The sequence below is a fragment of the Salvelinus namaycush genome, chromosome 36 (assembly GCF_016432855.1).
Source record: "Salvelinus namaycush isolate Seneca chromosome 36, SaNama_1.0, whole genome shotgun sequence".
Taxonomy (NCBI): domain Eukaryota; kingdom Metazoa; phylum Chordata; class Actinopteri; order Salmoniformes; family Salmonidae; genus Salvelinus; species Salvelinus namaycush.
Window position 1 is genome coordinate 19737619 of NC_052342.1, and position 19510 is coordinate 19757128.

General features: G+C 45.6%; 1 protein-coding gene across 1 annotated transcript in view; it reads right to left on the reverse strand.

Moving 5' to 3' along the window:
* Nucleotides 1-456: 456 nt before the first annotated feature.
* The window catches only part of LOC120030462 (IgGFc-binding protein-like), an 89674-nt gene continuing 70620 nt past the window's right edge, over nt 457-19510 (reverse strand). Inside the window, exons 112-131 of the mRNA XM_038975877.1 lie at nt 18605-18807; nt 18222-18366; nt 17937-18034; nt 17634-17777; nt 15670-15834; nt 13953-14080; nt 12847-13118; nt 11755-11963; nt 10850-10994; nt 10390-10637; nt 9677-9806; nt 9367-9568; nt 8827-8988; nt 8236-8366; nt 7845-8047; nt 6809-6944; nt 6462-6602; nt 4856-4949; nt 3623-3663; nt 457-1429 (exon numbers count right to left, since the gene is read on the reverse strand). Of these exons, the coding sequence (XP_038831805.1) occupies nt 1332-1429; nt 3623-3663; nt 4856-4949; nt 6462-6602; nt 6809-6944; nt 7845-8047; nt 8236-8366; nt 8827-8988; nt 9367-9568; nt 9677-9806; nt 10390-10637; nt 10850-10994; nt 11755-11963; nt 12847-13118; nt 13953-14080; nt 15670-15834; nt 17634-17777; nt 17937-18034; nt 18222-18366; nt 18605-18807 (3095 nt within the window). The 3' untranslated portion in view covers nt 457-1331. The remainder of the gene's footprint in view (nt 1430-3622; nt 3664-4855; nt 4950-6461; nt 6603-6808; nt 6945-7844; nt 8048-8235; nt 8367-8826; nt 8989-9366; nt 9569-9676; nt 9807-10389; nt 10638-10849; nt 10995-11754; nt 11964-12846; nt 13119-13952; nt 14081-15669; nt 15835-17633; nt 17778-17936; nt 18035-18221; nt 18367-18604; nt 18808-19510) is intronic.

A 19510-nucleotide genomic window follows, 5' to 3' on the forward strand; every position in this document is an offset into this window, starting at 1 on the left:
ACGGTTTGCAACTGCACATGGGGACAAAGATCGTACTTTTTGGAGAAATGTCCTCTGGTCTGATGAAACAACAATAAAAATTAGAACTGTTTGGCCATAATGACCATCGTCATGTTTGGAGGAAAAAGGGGGAGGCTTGCAAGCCGAAGAACACCATCCCAACCATGAAGCACAGGGGTGTAACGTTCGTCGTCGGAATGAGACCAAAGCGCAGCGTGGAAAGTGTTCATGATTATTTATTTAAACTGAACACTGACACAAAATAACAAAATGTAACACCACGAAACAGTTCTGTCTGGTGCAGACACAAAACAGAAAACAACTACCCACAAAACACAGGTGGGAAAAAGCTGCCTGTGTATGATTCTCAATCAGAGACAATGATAGACAGCTGCCTCTGATTGAGAACCACACCCGGCCAAACACAAAGAAATACAAAACATAGAACAATGAACATAGAATGTTCACCCAAATCACACCCTGACCAAACCAAAATAGAGACATAAAAAGCTCTCTACAGTCAGGGCGTGACACCACCATGACCCCAAAGGGGCTCTGTAATTTGTTTTGTTTTTGGTCACTCCTAGTATGTTGCACTTGCTGAATGAATAAAGTCAATTGGAGGGATTGGGCTTGTATACATGCCGTTCGTGTGTGTGTGTGTGTGTGTGTGTGTGTGTGTGTGTGTGTGTGTGTGTGTGTGTGTGTGTGTGTGTGTGTGTGTGTGTGTGTGTGTGTGTGTGTGTGTGCGTGTGCGTGTGTGTGTGTGTAAAAAATAAGAATATTTTATGCTTGCAGCAACATAATTTAATTCAATCAACAACATCTCAGGCACTTGAGGCATTTAATAATTTCACTTTTCCTTGGATCTTTTCTGACATGTAATATTTCACACATTATCAAATTACAACAACAAAAGCATGATAACGTTAATAAAAGCAGGTAATATAATGACAATATTCACAAATTCTACAAATAATATCGGGACAGATATTTAACATTGACGTTACGGACTGTTATGAATTTGTGTGCATTTTAAAATGCATTTTAAAGTAAACTTGTCAGCATTTTATTGGATTTACAGAGTGGTCCTCTGTAGATCAGTTGGTAGAGCATGGCTCTTACAATGCCAGGAAAGTGGGTTTGATTCCTGGGGCCACCCATTTGCAAAAGAAAAGTTCTATAGTTGTATGCACGCATCTGCTAAATGACATGTATTATTATTGAGTATCATGCCACTGTTAGGGTCTAGCTTGTGTTTGTGTGTGACCTCCGACCTCATCTGCCAGTAAACATGAAACTCTTGAGTTCTCTTTTCTCTCTCTCTCCAGCTACATGGGAGTCACATTGTTGCTTGCGTTCTTCTCATGGTTGCCGAAGTTGTCGTATTTGACATTGCTGTCCTTAAGATGCAAGTGGTACTGGGTGCCTAGTAGAAATTAAATTGATAGAATTATGAGAGAGGGAGGGAAAGAGAGGGAGAAGGAAAAGGAGAGATGAGACAGAGAGAGAGAGAGAGAGAGAGGGGAAAAAGAAAAGAAAAGAACAAAACTTAAAGAGGCTCTCCATAAATGTTGTATATTTTTTAGCCAGTAGTTCTGAAAGCACTAAGCGTTATCATGTAATTGTCCATGTAAAAAGACCATGTAAAAAACCTGTCTGATTAGGCTGAATAATATCCAACAATACCTTTTTAATTCTATTCCAGCTATGCATTTTGATAGATTTTTAAAAAATGGACTAAATCTTTATTTACCACTTGGGTCCTGTTTCAGTAATGATGAAATCAGACCTTCTTGTTGAGTATCTGAGTAAGTTCCTCCTCTGTAATTTTGGCTTCACATGAGTCTTTCTGTACAGCTGTTAATTTTACATTATTAATAGGAAAAAAATCCTTACAATTATCTTTGGTTGTTGGAGGTGGAGGAGACTGATGCTGACGTACCTTGCTTCCTCTTTCAAAATATTGTTTAGTGAATCAAACCCTCCCCTAACCCAGACGACGCTGGGCCAATTGTGCGCCGCCTCATGGGTGTCCCGGTCACGGCCGGCTGTGACACAGCTTGGGCTCGAACCCGGGTCTGTAGTGACGCCTTAGACCACTGTGCCACTTGGGAGGTTGCAGTAAATTATTTTCGATAGTATTTCTATGTTGAAGATAAAAAGAAATATGTGGTGCATTTTCCCCTATATTCCATCCAGATTGCTTTATTTGTAAAATATATTACACTTGATCTTTCTTGAATAAGTTCCTCCATTTCTTTTAGTTTTTCCTCTAATGTATTCTGTGCCTCTATGGTACAGTATTTATTGCTATCTATCTGTACTGTCAGTCCCTCTACTTCCTTTGTTAATATGAATTATTTTGACCTAAATTGCTTTTGTTTCAAAGATGAGTATTGAATTGCATTGCCTCGAAAGGAACATTTAAAAGTGTCCCATACAATAAGGGGATCTGCTGTACCTATGTTATGTCGGAAAAAGTCAGTTATAAATTATTCTGTCCTGGTTAAAAACAAACTATCATCCAACAGGCTTTGATTACATTTTCAATATCCTCACCCACGTGGAAATTCTGTAAGAGTAATGTATATGCCAATAGTCATGTTCTGCTTGGTTTCCAGAGAAATGCAGCCGATTGAAAAAGAAATGAACCAACTACAGAGGTCTATCCTCTAATTTCAAATGTTTTGTCAAACTTACGATGCATGGATTTGATCGATGTATTCAATGTATTTTCGCTGTTATCAAAATAACAAATTGTTAGCGCATGTAAACAGGCAATCCCACTCGCTTCAGAGTGCACACTAGGCTAGCGTGTATCTCCTCCACTAAATGATGCCAGGTTAGAATGTAAGGATTCTGTGCCTTTTTCCACTGGGAGAGGACAGCAGATGGTTCATTATCATGTATGAGCCACGTCGAGTCTGAAACTGGAGGTTTAAAAAAGAACTAGGTTGTTTTCAAGCCTCTTTAAGTTTAGGCATAGGGGTGAAAATGAATAAAGGTTTAAATTTAGGAACAAAGGTTAAGGTTAGTATGGTCCCGTGTGGCTCAGTTGGTAGCTTGCAATGCCAGGGATGTGGGTTCGATTCCCACGGAGGACCAGTACAAGAAAAGTATTAAAATGTTGCTCTGCAAGTTTCTCAGGATAAGAGCGTCTGCTAAATGACAAAAAATGCAGTGGGTATATTAAGGTTATATAGTTATAACACATCAACACACGTTTCACTTGCCTCTGCAATAAATCAGCTGAATAGGTGGGACAGGTGTTTTTCTCGTGCTTTTCTCTTTCGCTGGCTTCCCATGTTCTGTGTTAAAATAATCGACTTTAAATAATTTACTCAGTCAAAATGGCCACCAGTCCACCCATTATAGCATCCTAGGTCTGAATAGGGAATATCTGTTCTATTTATTCTATTTTATGTTCACCTAATCCTCCCCTTCTAAATCCTTGGTCTGGTTTAACTGGGATAATATGAGCTAAGAAGTATAATATTACTATAATAGTAGCTAATAAGTATAATATTACTATAATAGTAGCTAAGTAAGTTAAAAATGAATGTAAGTGAAAGTAAAAATATATATATACATTTTAAGCAAGTTTGAGACAGGCACTTACTTGAATCTGTGCTGTCACAATAATACTTATTTTCTTTGTTCCTGTAAACACAAAATGGTTCAGAGTTACCATCCATTCACAATGGAAAAAATATACTGTACTAACAGGCCTTTTCTGTCTTGTATTCTGAGGAATAAAACCAACTGTCAGGATTAAGATCAATTTGATCTTTGGTTATTTCATGTTGACTGTAGATAGGACTCAGGACTGAGATAAACAGTCCCATGTTGACTGTAGATAGGACTCAGGACTGAGATAAACAGTCCCATGTTGACTTTGTAGATAGGACTCAGGACTGAGATAAAAAGTCCCATGTTGACCGTGTAGATAGGACTCAGGACTGAGATAAACAGTCCCATGTTGACTGTAGATAGGACTCAGGACTGACATAAACAGTCCCATGTTGACTGTGTAGATAGGACTCAGGACTGAGATAAACAGTCCCATGTTGACTGTGTAGATAGGACTCAGGACTGAGATAAACAGTCCCATGTTGACTGTGTAGATAGGACTCAGGACTGAGATAAACAGTCCCATGTTGACTTTGTAGATAGGACTCAGGACTGAGATAAACAGTCCCATGTTGACTGTGTAGATAGGACTCAGGACTGAGATAAACAGTCCCATGTTGACTGTGTAGATAGGACTCAGGACTGAGATAAACAGTCCCATGTTGACTGTAGATAGGACTCAGGACTGAGATAAACAGTCCCATGTTGACCGTGTACATAGGACTCAGGAATGAGATAAACAGTCCCATGTTGACTGTGTACATAGGACTCAGGAATGAGATAAACAGTCCCATGTTGACTGTGTAAATAGGACTCAGGACTGAGATAAACAGTCCCATGTTGACTGTAGATAGGACTCAGGACTGAGATAAACAGTCCCATGTTGACTGTAGATAGGACTCAGGACTGAGATAAACAGTCCCATGTTGACTGTAGATGGGACTCAGGACTGAGATTAACAGTCCCATGTTGACTGTGTAAATAGGACTCAGGACTGAGATAAACAGTCCCATGTTGACTGTAGATAGGACTCAGGACTGAGATAAACAGTCCCATGTTGACTGTAGATAGGACTCAGGACTGAGATAAACAGTCCCATATTGACTGTGTAGATAGGACTCAGGACTGAGATAAACAGTCCCATGTTGACTTTGTAGATAGGACTCAGGACTGAGATAAACAGTCCCATGTTGTGTTTTAGTGGTTGTTGAACAGTACTTACTTTCTACAGCATTTGTAGCATAACACACATATCAGTGCTATGATGATAATTCCCAGAGGCACCAGGACTGCGATGAATATGATCGTGTTCTTATCTGGGGGACAATGAAGAAGAAGACAGTTGAAACATCGCTATATGTCTCAACAAGTATTAACATAGTAGAGTACAGTATAGTAGAGTACAGTATAGTACAGTATAGCAGAGTACTGTATAGTAGAGTACAGTATAGTAGAGTACAGTATAGTACTGTATAGTAGAGTACAGTAGAGTACTGTATAGTAGAGTACAGTATAGTAGAGTACAGTATAGTACAGTATAGTAGAGTACAGTATAGTACAGTATAGCAGAGTACTGTATAGTAGAGTACAGTATAGTAGAGTACAGTATAGTACTGTATAGTAGAGTACAGTAGAGTACTGTATAGTAGAGTACAGTATAGTAGAGTACAGTATAGTACAGTATAGTAGAGTACAGTATAGTACTGTATAGTAGAGTACAGTAGAGTACTGTATAGTAGAGTACAGTATAGTAGAGTACAGTATAGTACAGTATAGTAGAGTACAGCATAGTAGAGTACAGTATAGTACTGTATAGTAGAGTACAGTATAGTAGAGTACAGTATAGTAGAGTACAGTATAGTAGAGTACAGTATAGTACAGTATAGTAGAGTACTGTATAGTAGAGTACAGTATAGTAGAGTACAGTATAGTAGAGTATAGTAGAGTACTGTATAGTGGAGTACAGTATAGTAGAGTATAGTAGAGTACTGTATAGTAGAGTACAGTATAGCAGAGTACAGTATAGCACAGTATAGTAGAGTACTGTATAGTAGAGTACAGTATAGTATAGTACAGTATAGTACAGTAGAGTACAGTATAGTTGAGTACAGTATAGTACAGTATAGTAGAGTGCTGTATAGTAGAGTACAGTATAGTAGAGTACAGTATAGTACAGTATAGTAGAGAACTGTATAGTAGAGTAGTGTATAGTAGAGTACAGTATAGTCAGTGGTGGGAAAAGTACCCATTGTCATACTTGAGTAAAAGTATAGATATCTTAATAGAAAGTATCAAAAGAAAACGGAATTGCTGAAATATACTTAAGTATCAAAAGTAAAAAATAAAAGTATAAATCATTTCAAATTCCTTATATTAAGCAAACCAGATGGCACCATTTTCTTGTTTTTAAAATGTATGGATGGCCAGGGACACACTCCAATACTCAGACATTATTTACAAACAAAGCATTTGTGTTTAGTGAGTCCTCCAGATCAGAGGCAGTATGGATGACCAGGGATGATCTTGATAAGTGTGTGAATTGGACTATTTTCCTGTCCTGCTAAGAATTCAAAATGTAACGAGTACTTTTAGGTGTCAGGGAAAATGTATGGAGTAGAAAGTATATTATTTTATTTGGAAATGTGGTGAAGTAAAAGTAAAAGTAGTCAAAAATATAAATAGTAAAGTACAGATACCCCCAAAAACGACTTAAGTAGTACTTTAAAGTATTTTTTACCAAAGTACTTTACACCACTGAGTATAGTACAGTATAATACAGTACAGTAAAGTACAGTAGAATATAGTATTAGCTCCAGTCAGTCACGTACCCAGGCCTCCGCTGGTATCCGTCTTCTCAATCTCACACATGTTGCCCTCGAAACCCTCTAGACACTGACAGCTGAATAAGTCTACTGTAATCTCAGAGCATGCACCGTTGTTCAGACAGGGGTCATTCAGACACGGGCTCTCTGAGAAGGGGGAGGGGAGATATAGAGGGAGGGGAACAAAGAGAGAGAGGGAGGGGAGGGGGAGAGACCGAGAGCGAGAGAGGGGAGAGAGAGAACGTGGAGGGGTAAGTCTGTTATCGAAGGCATTGCAGTCCATTTTGCACACTCACGTTGTTCTTATTGTAACTACTTGGGCACGAACGCATGATCAGTAGCAACACACGTACTTTTGTAGCAGTCACGTGTCAAGTTGAAGATAGTACAGACGTGTGTGTCGGAACAGCCCTTGGGTTGGCACACGGCGCCCGAGGGCGTACTCTCACAGGACAGGGCACAGTCCTCTGTCACAAACTTCTCTTTAAGCTGGGGAGGAAGGGAATGGAGGCATGGAGGAATGGAGGAATGGAGGGATGGAGGCATGGAGGGATGGAGGCATGGAGGGATGGAGGCATGGAGGCATGGAGGAATGGAGGCATGGAGGAATGGAGGAATGGAGGGATGGAGGCATGGAGGGATGGAGGCATGGAGGGATGCAGGGATGGAGGAATGGAGGAATGGAGGGATGGAGGAATGGAGGGATGGAGGCATGGAGGAATGGAGGGATGGAGGCATGGAGGGATGGAGGGATGGAGGCATGGAGGGATGGAGGCATGGAGGGATGGAGGGATAGAGGCATGGAGGAATGGAGGGATGGAGGGATGGAGGTCGATATGTGGGGAGAGAGAGAGAAAAGGATGGGGAAAGAGACAGTTATACATCATACAATCCTGTCTCAACACCAGTTCTTAAATTCACTTTAGTCATCAGATTTTGTGTCTCATCTCAACAACTGACTGCACTACAGTATTAATCTCTTATTGTATATTATAAACCGGGTGGTTTGAGGCCTGAATACTGATTGGCTGAAAGCCGTGGTATATCAGACTGTAGACCATGGGTATGACAAAACATAACTTTTTCCTTTTCTAATGACGTTGGTAACCGGTTTATAATAGCAATAAGGCACCAAGGGGGGTTTGTGGTATGTGGCCATTATACCACGGCTAATGGCTGTATGCAGGCACTTCGCATTACACAGTGCGTAAGAACAGCCCTTAGCCGTGGTATAATGGCCATATACCACACTTCCTCGGGCCTTATTGCTTAATGAACCCACCAGGTAGTACTGGTCCAGGTAGGTGTAACCACACTCGCTGTATCCTTCTGTACTAAGTTTTACTGCATTTTTACTATATTCTACTCTATTTTAATATATTAACTCACAGGGTAGTATCTATCCAGGTAGGTGCAGCCACACTCGCTGTAGGGAACACAGATGCCTCCGCTCATGGTGAATCCTGGGGAACACTGGCACCCCTCAACACAGGCAGTGAAGTCACACTCAGAGGGCGCGGCCAGGTCAGCGCAGGAGGCAGGGCAAGGGGTCATACACTCAGAGTAGGCACTGTTGGCTACACAGCTCAGGACTGGAATGGGGAGAGAGAGGGAAGGGAGAGAGAGGGTGAGGGAACAAGTGAGTGTCTGTATGTTTGCGTATGTCTGTCTGTCTGTCTGTCTGTCTGTCTGTCTGTCTGTCTGTCTGTCTGTCTGTCTGTCTGTCTGTCTGTCTGTCTGTCTGTCTGTCTGTCTGTCTGTCTGTCTGTCTGTATCTTACCACAGCCCAGCTGTTGTCTCCAGTTGCCCAGTTTGACTCCAGCCTCTTGGCAGGCCAGGGCGTACACCTCATAACTGTCACAACGCAGGGAGGCGGTTTCCTGATCCGCACACAGGTCAAACAAACAGTCCCTGGAAGAACACACATGAGACGGTGAGTCCACAATATAGTTCAAATACATCTATACACTCTTGATAAACAGGGTCAAACTTGTGTGTACCTGTAACCGAGCCCCCCCACTCACTCACTCTCTCTCTCTCTCTCTCTCTCTCTCTCTCTCTCTCTCTCTCTCTCTCTCTCTCTCTCTCTCTCTCTCTCTCTCTCTCTCTCTCTCTCTCTCTCTCTCTCTCTCTCTCTCTCTCTCTCTCTCTCTCTCTCTCTCTCTCTCTCTCTCTCTCTCTCTCTCTCTCTCTCTCTCTCTCTCTCTCTCTCTCTCTGTGTTTTCCTTTCCCTATCTCTCTCTCACTCTTTTTCCTCTCTCTCTCTCTTTGTCTCTCTGTCTTTCTGTTTTCCTTTCCCTCTCACTCTTTTTCACTCTCTCTCACTCTTTTTCACTCTCTCTTTCTGTCTCTACTCTCTGTCTCTACTCACTCCTGGAAGCTGTTGGGCAGTAGTGGTGCATGGCAGGCAGCGAAGGGTCCTGTAGGGTCTGATATGGCTCCACACTGTTTAATACCATTGAAATCAGCCAGCTGAGCGTCAGTACAACCTGCTGTCTCAAAGCCTGTCTCTGGGTCGGTCTCCACATCACGTCTAGGGAGGGTGAAGAGGGGGAGGAGAGGTTGAGGTAAGACTGATATTTCAGTTTTTTTTAAATTATAAAATTGCAAATATTTCTAAAACCCTGTTTTTGCTTTGTCACTATGGGGTATTGTGTTTAGATTGATGAGGAAATAAAAGAATGTAATCAATATTAGAATAAGGCTGTAACGTAACCAAATGTGGTAAAAGTTAAGGGGTCTGAATACTTTCCGAATGCACTGTATGTACACTCAATCATGTAAACACACTGTTGGCTGTGTTTATAAATACAGTAGATTATGAATGTATGAATTAATGAACCAACAAACAAGCTAATGAATGAATTGTGTTTACATTAAGTTTATACATAATCCAGTGATTCCCTCTCACCTGTGCAGGTGCACCATCTTGGGGAGTTCTGATGTCACTAGCTCCGCCCCCTGCCTGTCAGTCACCCTCCAGCTGTTTCCGAACTCTTCAAGGTTCCGCGTCACGGTTCCATCTGGTTTCATGTACTCATTCCTGGAGACCCCGTCATAGTTCCCGCACAGACCCCTCACCCTGTCCCTGTACGTACTGGGTAGGATCACCTCTGTTAAAGAGGGAGGGAGGGAGGGAGGGGAGAAAGAGGGAGGGAATGAGTGAGTGAGTGAGTGAGGAGTGACTGACTAACTGGTGCATTCCCTTTCTAGTCTCTCACCTCCGTGCTGCTTGCCGTCGAAGCGTACGGTCATGCCGAAGTCGGCGACCAGCTGGACGTTCTTAGAATTCCTCGTGATGGTCAGGCCGCCTCTAGGACTGAGAGGAGGAGCCACACGTTCACCGTTCACCTACAGAGAGAACGGAAGTGGAATAGAAGTGTTTTTTTATAATGCATTGATAAAGTCTTCTATTGGTGTTGTGGCTCTACAGATGATCCGAACCGTTTTAAACCTTCATATGCATCGGATATGATCCACTAGCGCTATCAAACCACCATGTGGAAAACATCATGTTTCTATGTAATAACAACCCCATGCAAATGAATGGCTGCACTCACAACACAGTGAGATTCATCTCCTCTTCCATTCACTCTAAATACAGTATGTTCTTCCATTCACTCTAAATACAGTATGTTCTTCCATTCACTCTAAATACAGTATGTTCTTCCATTCACTCGAAATACAGTATGTTCTTCCATTCACTCTAAATACAGTATGTTCTTCCATTCACTCTAAATACAGTATGTTCTTCCATTCACTGTAAATACAGTATGTTCTTCCATTCACTCTAAATACAGTATGTTCTTCCATTCACTCGAAATACAGTATGTTCTTCCATTCACTCTAAATACAGTATGTTCTTCCATTCACTCGAAATACAGTATGTTCTTCCATTCACTCTAAATACAGTATGTTCTTCCAATCAACTCACCAGTACTACTTTCTTCTGCAGGAAGCGGATGCTGACTCCGTAGACATCTACATACACCTCATCCAGGTAGGAGAACTTCCTGCTGCCACCACGACGGACGTTCTTCCCCCGCACCTGCAGATCGACCAGTGAGTTGGGGAGGTCATGACCCTGGGTCAGGGTGTAGGTGTAGGGGCCCTGGAAGTGGTGGGTGAGCCCATCGAACGTACGGTAGTGGGGGTCACCGTGGATATTACACCTGTCGAACTCTGGAGAGGGGGGTGGGGGGGGGAAAAGGGAAAGAGAAAGCTGTATGAGCAGGTAGAAACTTTAGCCTAAAATCATACAGCAAGATAATATAGTCTGTTATAAGGCCAAGGTTTGTGAGTATTGAGTATTAGTATCTGTAATAGTATCTACTAGTACTACTAGTGGAATTGGAGGTAATATTGCCAATATTGGGAGTGAAATTGAGACTTACTCTCAGGTTTGCAGTAGAGTTCTCCATATTTGTCCAGAATGCAGACAGAATTGCCGGGACATTTAACGTCTGAGCAGGTAATGGAGCCTCCCAGGTTACAGGTACACTGGCCATCACAGTGGTCAGTCAACCACGAGTCACCCACCTGGAACACACACGTCAGGATTATGACTGACTGTTGATTCTAGGAGTGTGTCAGTAACAAAAACGATGATGACAGGATCTTTTGCCCCCCCCCCCCCCCCCCCCGCATTTCCCCCCCAAATTAATAAATTCTATCTTAAACTTTTAGTAGGCTCACTTGATGACGTATTAGCTAGAGGTAATATCAGACAGAGGTAATATCAGACAGAGGTAACATCAGACAGAGGTAATATCAGACAGAGGTAACATCAAATAGAGGTAATATCAGATATCAGACAGAGGTAATATCAGACAGAGGTAATATCAGATATCAGACAGAGGTAACATCAGACAGAGGTAATATCAGACAGAGGTAATATCAGACAGAGGTAATATCAGCTAGAGGTAATATCAGACAGAGGTAATATCAGATATCAGACAGAGGTAATATCAGATATCAGACAGAGGTAATATCAGACAGAGGTAATATCAGACAGAGGTAATATCAGACAGAGGTAATGTCAGACAGAGATAATATCAGATATCAGACAGAGGTAACATCAGATATCAGACAGAGGTAACATCAGACAGAGGTAACATCAGATATCAGACAGAGGTAATATCAGACAGAGGTAACATCAGACAGAGGTAACATCAGACAGAGGTAATATCAGACAAAGGTAACATCAGACAGAGATAATTTCATCTGATGAGAAGAAGCCTGTGTGTGTGAGTGTGTGAGTGTGTGTGTGAGTGTGTGTGTGTGTACCAATCAGACTCACATCATGGTACTCTCCCACTCTGTCCACACAGCCACACTTGGCCAGAGGAACACACTGCACATCACTGAGGACAAACCCTGCGTTACACTGGCACCCCTCGACGCAGGTGGTGGAGGGCAGGTGGCAGAGCGTGGGGAACAGGTCAGAGCAGGTGGGGGGGCAGGGGGCCGAGCAGTCAGAATAGTGGCTATTGGGGGGGCATGGCAGGGCTGGGAGAGGGAGAGGGAGAGGACGGGGGAGAGAGAGGTTAGAAGCCAACCAGAACACAACACATGACGTTGGTTCAATATGTTCTTGGTACATAATATACTGTATGGGATGATTTCACTCGTTTTCTATTACTCTCTTCACCCTCTCTTTCTTACTTTCTTCATCCCTCTCTCCCTCCCACCTCCCTCCCCCTCTCTCTCCCCTCCCCTCTCTCCTCTCCTCCCTCCTCTTTCTCCACCTCACCTCTCCCCTCCCCTCCCCTCCCCCCTCTCCTCCCTCTCCCCTCCCTCTTCCCCTCCCTCCTCTTCCCTTCTCCACCTCCCCTCCCCTCCCTCCTCTCCTCCCTCCCCCTCTCTCTCCACCTCCCCTCTCTCCTCTCCTCCCTCCCCCTCTCTCTCCACCTCCCCTCTCCCCTGCCCTCCCTCCTCTCCTCCCTCTCCCTCCCCTCCCTCCTCTCCTCCCTCTTCCCCTCTCCACCTCCCCTCCACTCCCTCCTCTCCTCCCTCTTCCCCTCTCCACCTCCCTTCTCTCCTCCCCTCTCCCCTCTCCCCTCCCTCCTCTCCCGCCCCCTCTCTCTCCAGCTCCCCTCTCTCCCCTCCCTCCTCTTCCCCTCTCCACCCCCCCTCCCCTCCCTCCTCTCCTCCCTCCCCCTCTCTCCCCTCTCTCTCTCCACCTCCCTCCTCTCCTCCCTCCTCTCTCTCCACCTCTCATATCCCATCCCCTCCCTCCTCACTCCCCTCCCTCCCCTCTCTCCCCTCCTCCCTCTTCCCCTCCCCCCTCTCCCTCTCTCTCCACCTACCCTCCCTTCCCTACTCTCCTCCCTCTCCACCTCCCCTCCCTCCTCTCCTCCCTCCTCTCTCCCTCCTCTCCCTCCCCACTTACGACAGAATGTGTTGTTCCTCCAGCTGATGGTGACCCCGGCTGACTGACAGGCTTGGGCGTATGCTTCCACGTTATCACACAGTGTGGCCTGCATGCCGTCGTATTCACACATGTCATACACGCAGTTCCCCAGGAAAGCCTCTGGGGACAGTAAAGAGTGGCAGGGCTTGAACTTGTCTCCGAGGACAACAGAAGAACACAGGGTCTCGTACTGGTTCTCTTCTTCTGTCGTGCAGTTGGGGTGGATGCTGGGACGCTCATCTGGCGAGCATCTGGAGGGATGAAGAGAAAGAGAGACAAATGGGTTAGATAGATGAAAGGAGAGAGGTATGTATTTAAGCAATAAGGCACAAGGGGGTGTGGTATATGGCCAATATACCACGGCTAAGGGCTGTTCTTAGGGACAACGCTGTCAGCCAATCAGCATTCAGGGCTCGAACCACCCAGTGGTTCGGGCCCTGAATGCTGATTGGCTGACAGCCGTGGTATATCAGACCGTATACCATGGGTATGACAAAACATTTATTTTTACTGCTCTAATTACGTTGGTAACCAGTTTATAGCAGCAATAAGGCACCTCGGAGGTTTGTGGTACACGGCCAATATATCACGGCTAAAGGCTGTATCCAGGGACTCCACGTTGCGTCGTGCTTAAGAACAGCCCTTAGCAGTGGTATATTGGCCAAGTAAATAAAATAAAAACATTACAACACATTAAGTGTGTGTCCTCAGGCCACTACTCCACTACCACATATCTACAACCAAAAATCCATGTGCTCGTGTGTGTATAGTGCGTGTGTTATCGTGTGTGTGTGTCTGTGTCTATGTTTATGTTGCTTCACAGTTCCCGCTGTTCCAATAGGTGTATTTTTATCTGTTTTTTAAATGTAATTTTACTGCTTGCATCAGTTACTTGATGTGGAATAGAGTTCCATGTATGTGATAGAGAAAGGAAAGAGAGAACATCTACAGAGATGGATATCTGCATATCAGCAATGTGGGGGAAAGTGACTTTGTTCTTGTATATGAATCCTTTTCCTTCAGGTGTAGCACATGAATAAGGTCAAAGGTGAAAGGTCTAAGGTAAGAGGTCCAAGGTGACTGACCCTGGGTCTGAGTCTCCCTCTGACTTCCAGCTGTTGCCCAGTTCTATCACGTCCTTGGCCGGCTTTCCATCTGGTTTCAGGTTGTCATCAGACGTGTTCATGTTGAAGTTACCACACATACCACACACCTGGCGAGATGTAGAGAGAGAGAGAGTGTGAGAGAGAGAGATAATGTAGAAGATTATCAGACAGATTACCAGACAGATTACCAGACAGATTGCCAGACAGATGACCAGACAGATTACCAGAACAGATTACCAGGACAGATTACCAGACAGATTACCAGACAGATTACCAGACAGATTACCAGGACAGATTACCAGGACAAATTACCAGACAGATTACCAGGACAGATTACCAGACAGATTACCAGACAGATTACCAGACAGATTGCCAGACAGATGACCAGACAGATTACCAGAACAGATTACTAGGACAGATTACCAGCCAGATTACCAGCCAGATTACCAGCCAGATTACCAGGACAGATTACCAGACAGATTACCAGGACAGATTACCAGGACAAATTACCAGACAGATTACCAGGACAGATTACCAGACAGATTACCAGACAGATTACCAGACAGATTACCAGACAGATTACCAAGACAGATTACCAGACAGATTACCGGGACAGATTACCAGACAGATTACCAGACAGATTACCGGGACAGATTACCAGACAGATTACCAGGACAGATTACCAGACAGATTACCAGACAGATTACCAGACAGATTACCAGACAGATTACCAGGACAGATTAGCAGGACAGATTACCAGGACAGATTACCAGGACACGTACTCAGAGCATGCGCTGACCAGCTGGCAAGTGTTTTCACCTACATTTTCAACCTCTCCCTGACCTAGACTGTAATACCTACATGTTTCAAACAGACCACCATAGTCCCTGTGCCCAACAACACCAAGGTAACCTGTCTAAATGACTATCCCTCATATCCCTGGTGTCCATGTCACTCCAGCTTCTACCCCCAAGCCATATGACTGCTGAACAGTTAATCACATGGCTGCCCGGACTATTAGCATTGACCCCCTTATTTATTATTATTGTTTTATTATTTTATCTTGCTCAGGCTCCATGTACACTCATTGGACACACACTCACACATACTACACTGACACTGACACTGACACTCCAACACACACACACACACACACACACACACACACACACACACACACACACACACACACACACACACACACACACACACACACACACACACACACACACACACACACACACACACACACACACACACACACACACACACATTCCTTCACACTCTTCACATATGCTGCTGCTACTCTCTGTTTATTATCTAGACATGGTCTCTTCACCCCTATCTACATGTACATATTACCTCAATTACCTTGACTGAAACGTACCCCTGCACATTGACTCTGTACCGCTACCCATAGCCTCGTTATTGTTATTTTATTGTGTTACTATTTTACTTTGTTTATTTAGCACATTGCTTACTTTTTTAAAACTCTGCATTGTTGGTGCAGCTCGTAATAAGCATTTCACTGTATCATTTTGATCTGAAGATGTGCATATTTTATGATGTTCATATTTTGAGACTGCAAAATACATGTTTGTGTGAAAGAAGCTTTATTTGACCATCATTATTAGTTATATTATGTGTACCATCATCATACAGTAACATTCTAATAGTTGGGTCCAGTTGGATGTACCTTGTTGAAGTATTCTCCAGGGACGGTGATCTCCAGGTGATGGACTCCATCAAACTTCACCTTCAGTCCAAAGTTAGTGTCCAGTAGAATGTAGACACCACTACTCAAGACCCTGGCCCCGGCCACATCGATGGACAGAGGAGTGCGCACCCTGTGCCCGTTCAACTGGAGAGGAGAGAGGGGGGAGGGAGAAAGATAGAGGGGGGACGGAGACATAGAGGGGTGGGGGAGTGAAGGGAGAAGGAGGTTATTAGTGGTAATCAATAATAAATTATAAGGCTTCTGGGTTATTGTTTATCAAACTAGGCCATCACAGCTTCCATGGACGGTTCAAGGGAGGGGCTTGCCGGTGCTGAAGTCCTCACTAGAATAGGCAACCTCCATTAGCACCCCCTAGAAACAATATTTTAGTACAGGCAAACCCCCTTGCCTCTCCTGTCTCCCCTGCCTCCCCTGTCTCCCTCGTCTCCCCCGTCTCCCCTGCCTCCCCTGTCTCCCCTGCCTCTCCTGTCTCCCCTGCCTCCCCTGTCTCCCTCGTCTCCCCCGTCTCCCCTGCCTCCCCTGTCTCCCCTGCCTCCCCCGTCTCCCCTGCCTCCCCCGTCTCCCCTGCCCCCCCTGTCTCCCCTGTCTCCCCCGTCTCCCCTGCCCCCCCTGTCTTCCCTGTCTCCCCTGTCTTCCCTGTCACCTCTGTCTCCCCTGTCTCCTCTGCCTCCCCTGTCTCCTCTGCCTCCCCTGTCTTCCCTGTCTTCCCTGTCTTCCCTGTCTCCTCTGCCTCCCCTGTCTTCCCTGTCTTCCCTGTCTTCCCTGTCTCCTCTGCCTCCCCTGTCTCCTCTGCCTCCCCCGTCTCCCCCGCCCCCCCTGTCTCCCCTGCCTCCTCCGTCTCCCCCGTCTCCACTGTCTCCCCTTTCTCCCCTGTCTCACTTGTCTCCCATCTCCACTGTCTCCCCTGTCTCCCGTGTCTCCTCTGCCTCCCGTGTCTCCTCTGCCTCCCCTGTCTCCCCTGTCACCCCTGTCTTCCTTGTCACCCCTGTCTCCCCTGTCTTACGTGTCTCCCCTGTCTTCCCTGTCACCCCTGTCTCCCCTGTCTTACGTGTCTCCCCTGTCTTCCCTGTCACCCCTGTCTCCCCCGTCTTCCCTGTCTTCCCTGTCTCCCCTGTCTTCCCTGTCACCCCTGTCTCCCCCGTCTTCCCTGTCTTCCCTGTCTCCCCTGTCTTCCCTGTCACCCCTGTCTCCCCTGTCTTCCCTGTCACCCCTGTCTCCCCTGTCTTCCCTGTCACCTCTGTCTCCCGTGTCTCCTCTGCCTCCCCTGTCTCCTCTGCCTCCCCTGTCTTCCCTGTCTTCCCTGTCTTCCCTGTCTCCTCTGCCTCCCCTGCCTCCCCTGTCTCCTCTGCCTCCCCTGTCTTCCCTGTCTTCCCTGTCTTCCCTGTCTTCCCTGTCTCCCCTGTCACCTCTGCCTCCCCTGTCTCCTCTGCCTCCCCTGTCTTCCCTGTCTTCCCTGTCTTCCCTGTCTCCTCTGCCTCCCCTGTCTCCTCTGCCTCCCCTGTCTCCCCTGTCTTCCCTGTCTTCCCTGTCTCCCCTGTCACCTCTGCCTCCCCTGTCTCCTCTGCCTCCCCTGTCTTCCCTGTCTTCCCTGTCTTCCCTGTCTTCCCTGTCACCTCTGTCTCCCCTGTCTTCCCTGTCTTCCCTGTCTCCCCTGTCTTCCCTGTCTTCCCTGTCTCCCCTGTCACCTCTGTCTCCCCTGTCTCCCGTGTCTCCACTCTCTCCCCTGTCAGCTTCATAGAGAGGATAGTGATTGTTGACGATGAATAATGACCAATAATTACCATAACGGTGACTCTACTATCTGACTGAAACAATTTGACAAAGCAGAGAACTGCTGTACTTTTTGGGGAAATCTGATTCACAGCTAACAGTAATATATACTCCCCAAGGACTCCCTCCCTCCTTCAATCGCTCCATCTCACCAGAACTCTGCGGCTCTTCTGTAGCGTGACGTTGGCGTTGGGAAGGTAGACTGTAACAGAGTGCACGTAAGACGCCTCTGGTTGGCCGTGCTCCTCATTCTTCGCCACGATGGTGAACGGAGTTACCTTGGTGGAGTTACACACCTGACATACAGAGATGGGGGGATGGAGGGAGAGATCGGTTACACAGAGGGAGCGTGGGAGAGAGATGGGGAGGGAGGGATGGATGGAGGGAGAGAGAGACAGAGAGATGGGGATGGAGGGAGATGTTAAAGGGAGGGAGGAGAGGATGGCAGTACTCACCTCTACCAGGGTGTAGGTACAGGTACCCATAAAGGTGTGCATGACAGCGTCGAAGGTGTAGTAGTGAGGATCTCCAGACACATGACACACACCCAAACCTATAGAAAGGACAGAGATAGTGAAGTCACAGTGTTGCTGCGTTTGATGGGCTAAAAACTATCAATGATATTTTTGTTGTCCCTGTAACAGTTGTGAAATATAGAACAAAGACAACTGAGCCTGATAATGAAATTGTGACATGATATTTGAAGGATGTTATATGTCTACAGTGGGTGTGGTATTTACCTGTTGAGACACATCCCAGCTCTCCCTCCAACACCTTACATTCCTGGGCGGGGCTACACTGCCACGGCTCACAGGTCATGTTGTTGCCAGGGTTACACCTACAACGCTCCGAACAGTCCAGCTCAGTGAACCAACTGTCTCCCACCTAGGACACGCACAGACATACAAATCTGCCACAGCAATACGAGCTAGCCTTAAACATAGTCTACCAAATGTAGAGTGCTAAAAGCTGAGCTGTGCTTTTGCAAACAGAGACTCAAACTAAAACTATTTCAAACGGTTTATGAGATGACTTGAACTCTAGCTAATGTTATTCCCACGAGTTCCAGGCATCGTATTGACTTCTGTGAAAGCAACGATAAAACGGTGACTCTCTTGCTTACCGGTCTATAGTTGTTATCCTCGTCGGTGCAGCCACACTGGCTGGGTGGGACACACTTGTCTCCGCTGAGGAGCAGTCCGAGGTCACACACACACCCCTCTACACAGGGCTGGTTACAGGTGGAGTTGAAAGTAGGGTTCTGACAGCTGGAGGGACAGGCGCTACCACAGGGCTCGTAGTGGCTACCTGGGAGACACTTCAGAGCTGGGGGAGAGATGGAGGACATGTTGGTTCATCTCAATAAAGGGGGGGCGGGGGGGGGGGGGGTACGGTAACATACAGATACAGTAACGTACAGATACAGTAACATACAGATACAGTAATATAGAATTACAGTAACGTACAGATACAGTAACATACAGATACAGTAACATAGAGTTACAGTAATATAGAATTACAGTACCATACAGATACAGTACCATACAGATACAGTAACATACAGATACAGTAATATAGAGATACAGTAACATACAGATACAGTAACATACAGATACAGTATGTTACAGTATATTGACAGGTTTCTTAGTCGATGCACAGCCTAGTGTTTTACATAGAGAAGACACAGGTGTGTTACAACAGAAGGTAAAGTTGTAAAGATTGTTTCTTGGTGTGACTTACGGCAGGTGTGTGTGTGTGTGTGTGTGTGTGTGTGTGTGTGTGTGTGTGTGTGTGTGTGTGTGTGTGTGTGTGTGTGTGTGTGTGTGTGACGTACGACAGGTGTGTGTGTGACTTACGACAGGTGTGTGTGTGTGTGACATACGACAGGTGTGTGTGTGACTTACGACAGGTGTGTGTGTGTGTGTGTGTGTCTGTGTGTGTGTGTGTGTGTGACTTACGACAGGTGTGTGTGTGTGTGTGTGACGTACGACAGGTGTGTGTGTGACTTACGACAGGTGTGTGTGTGTGT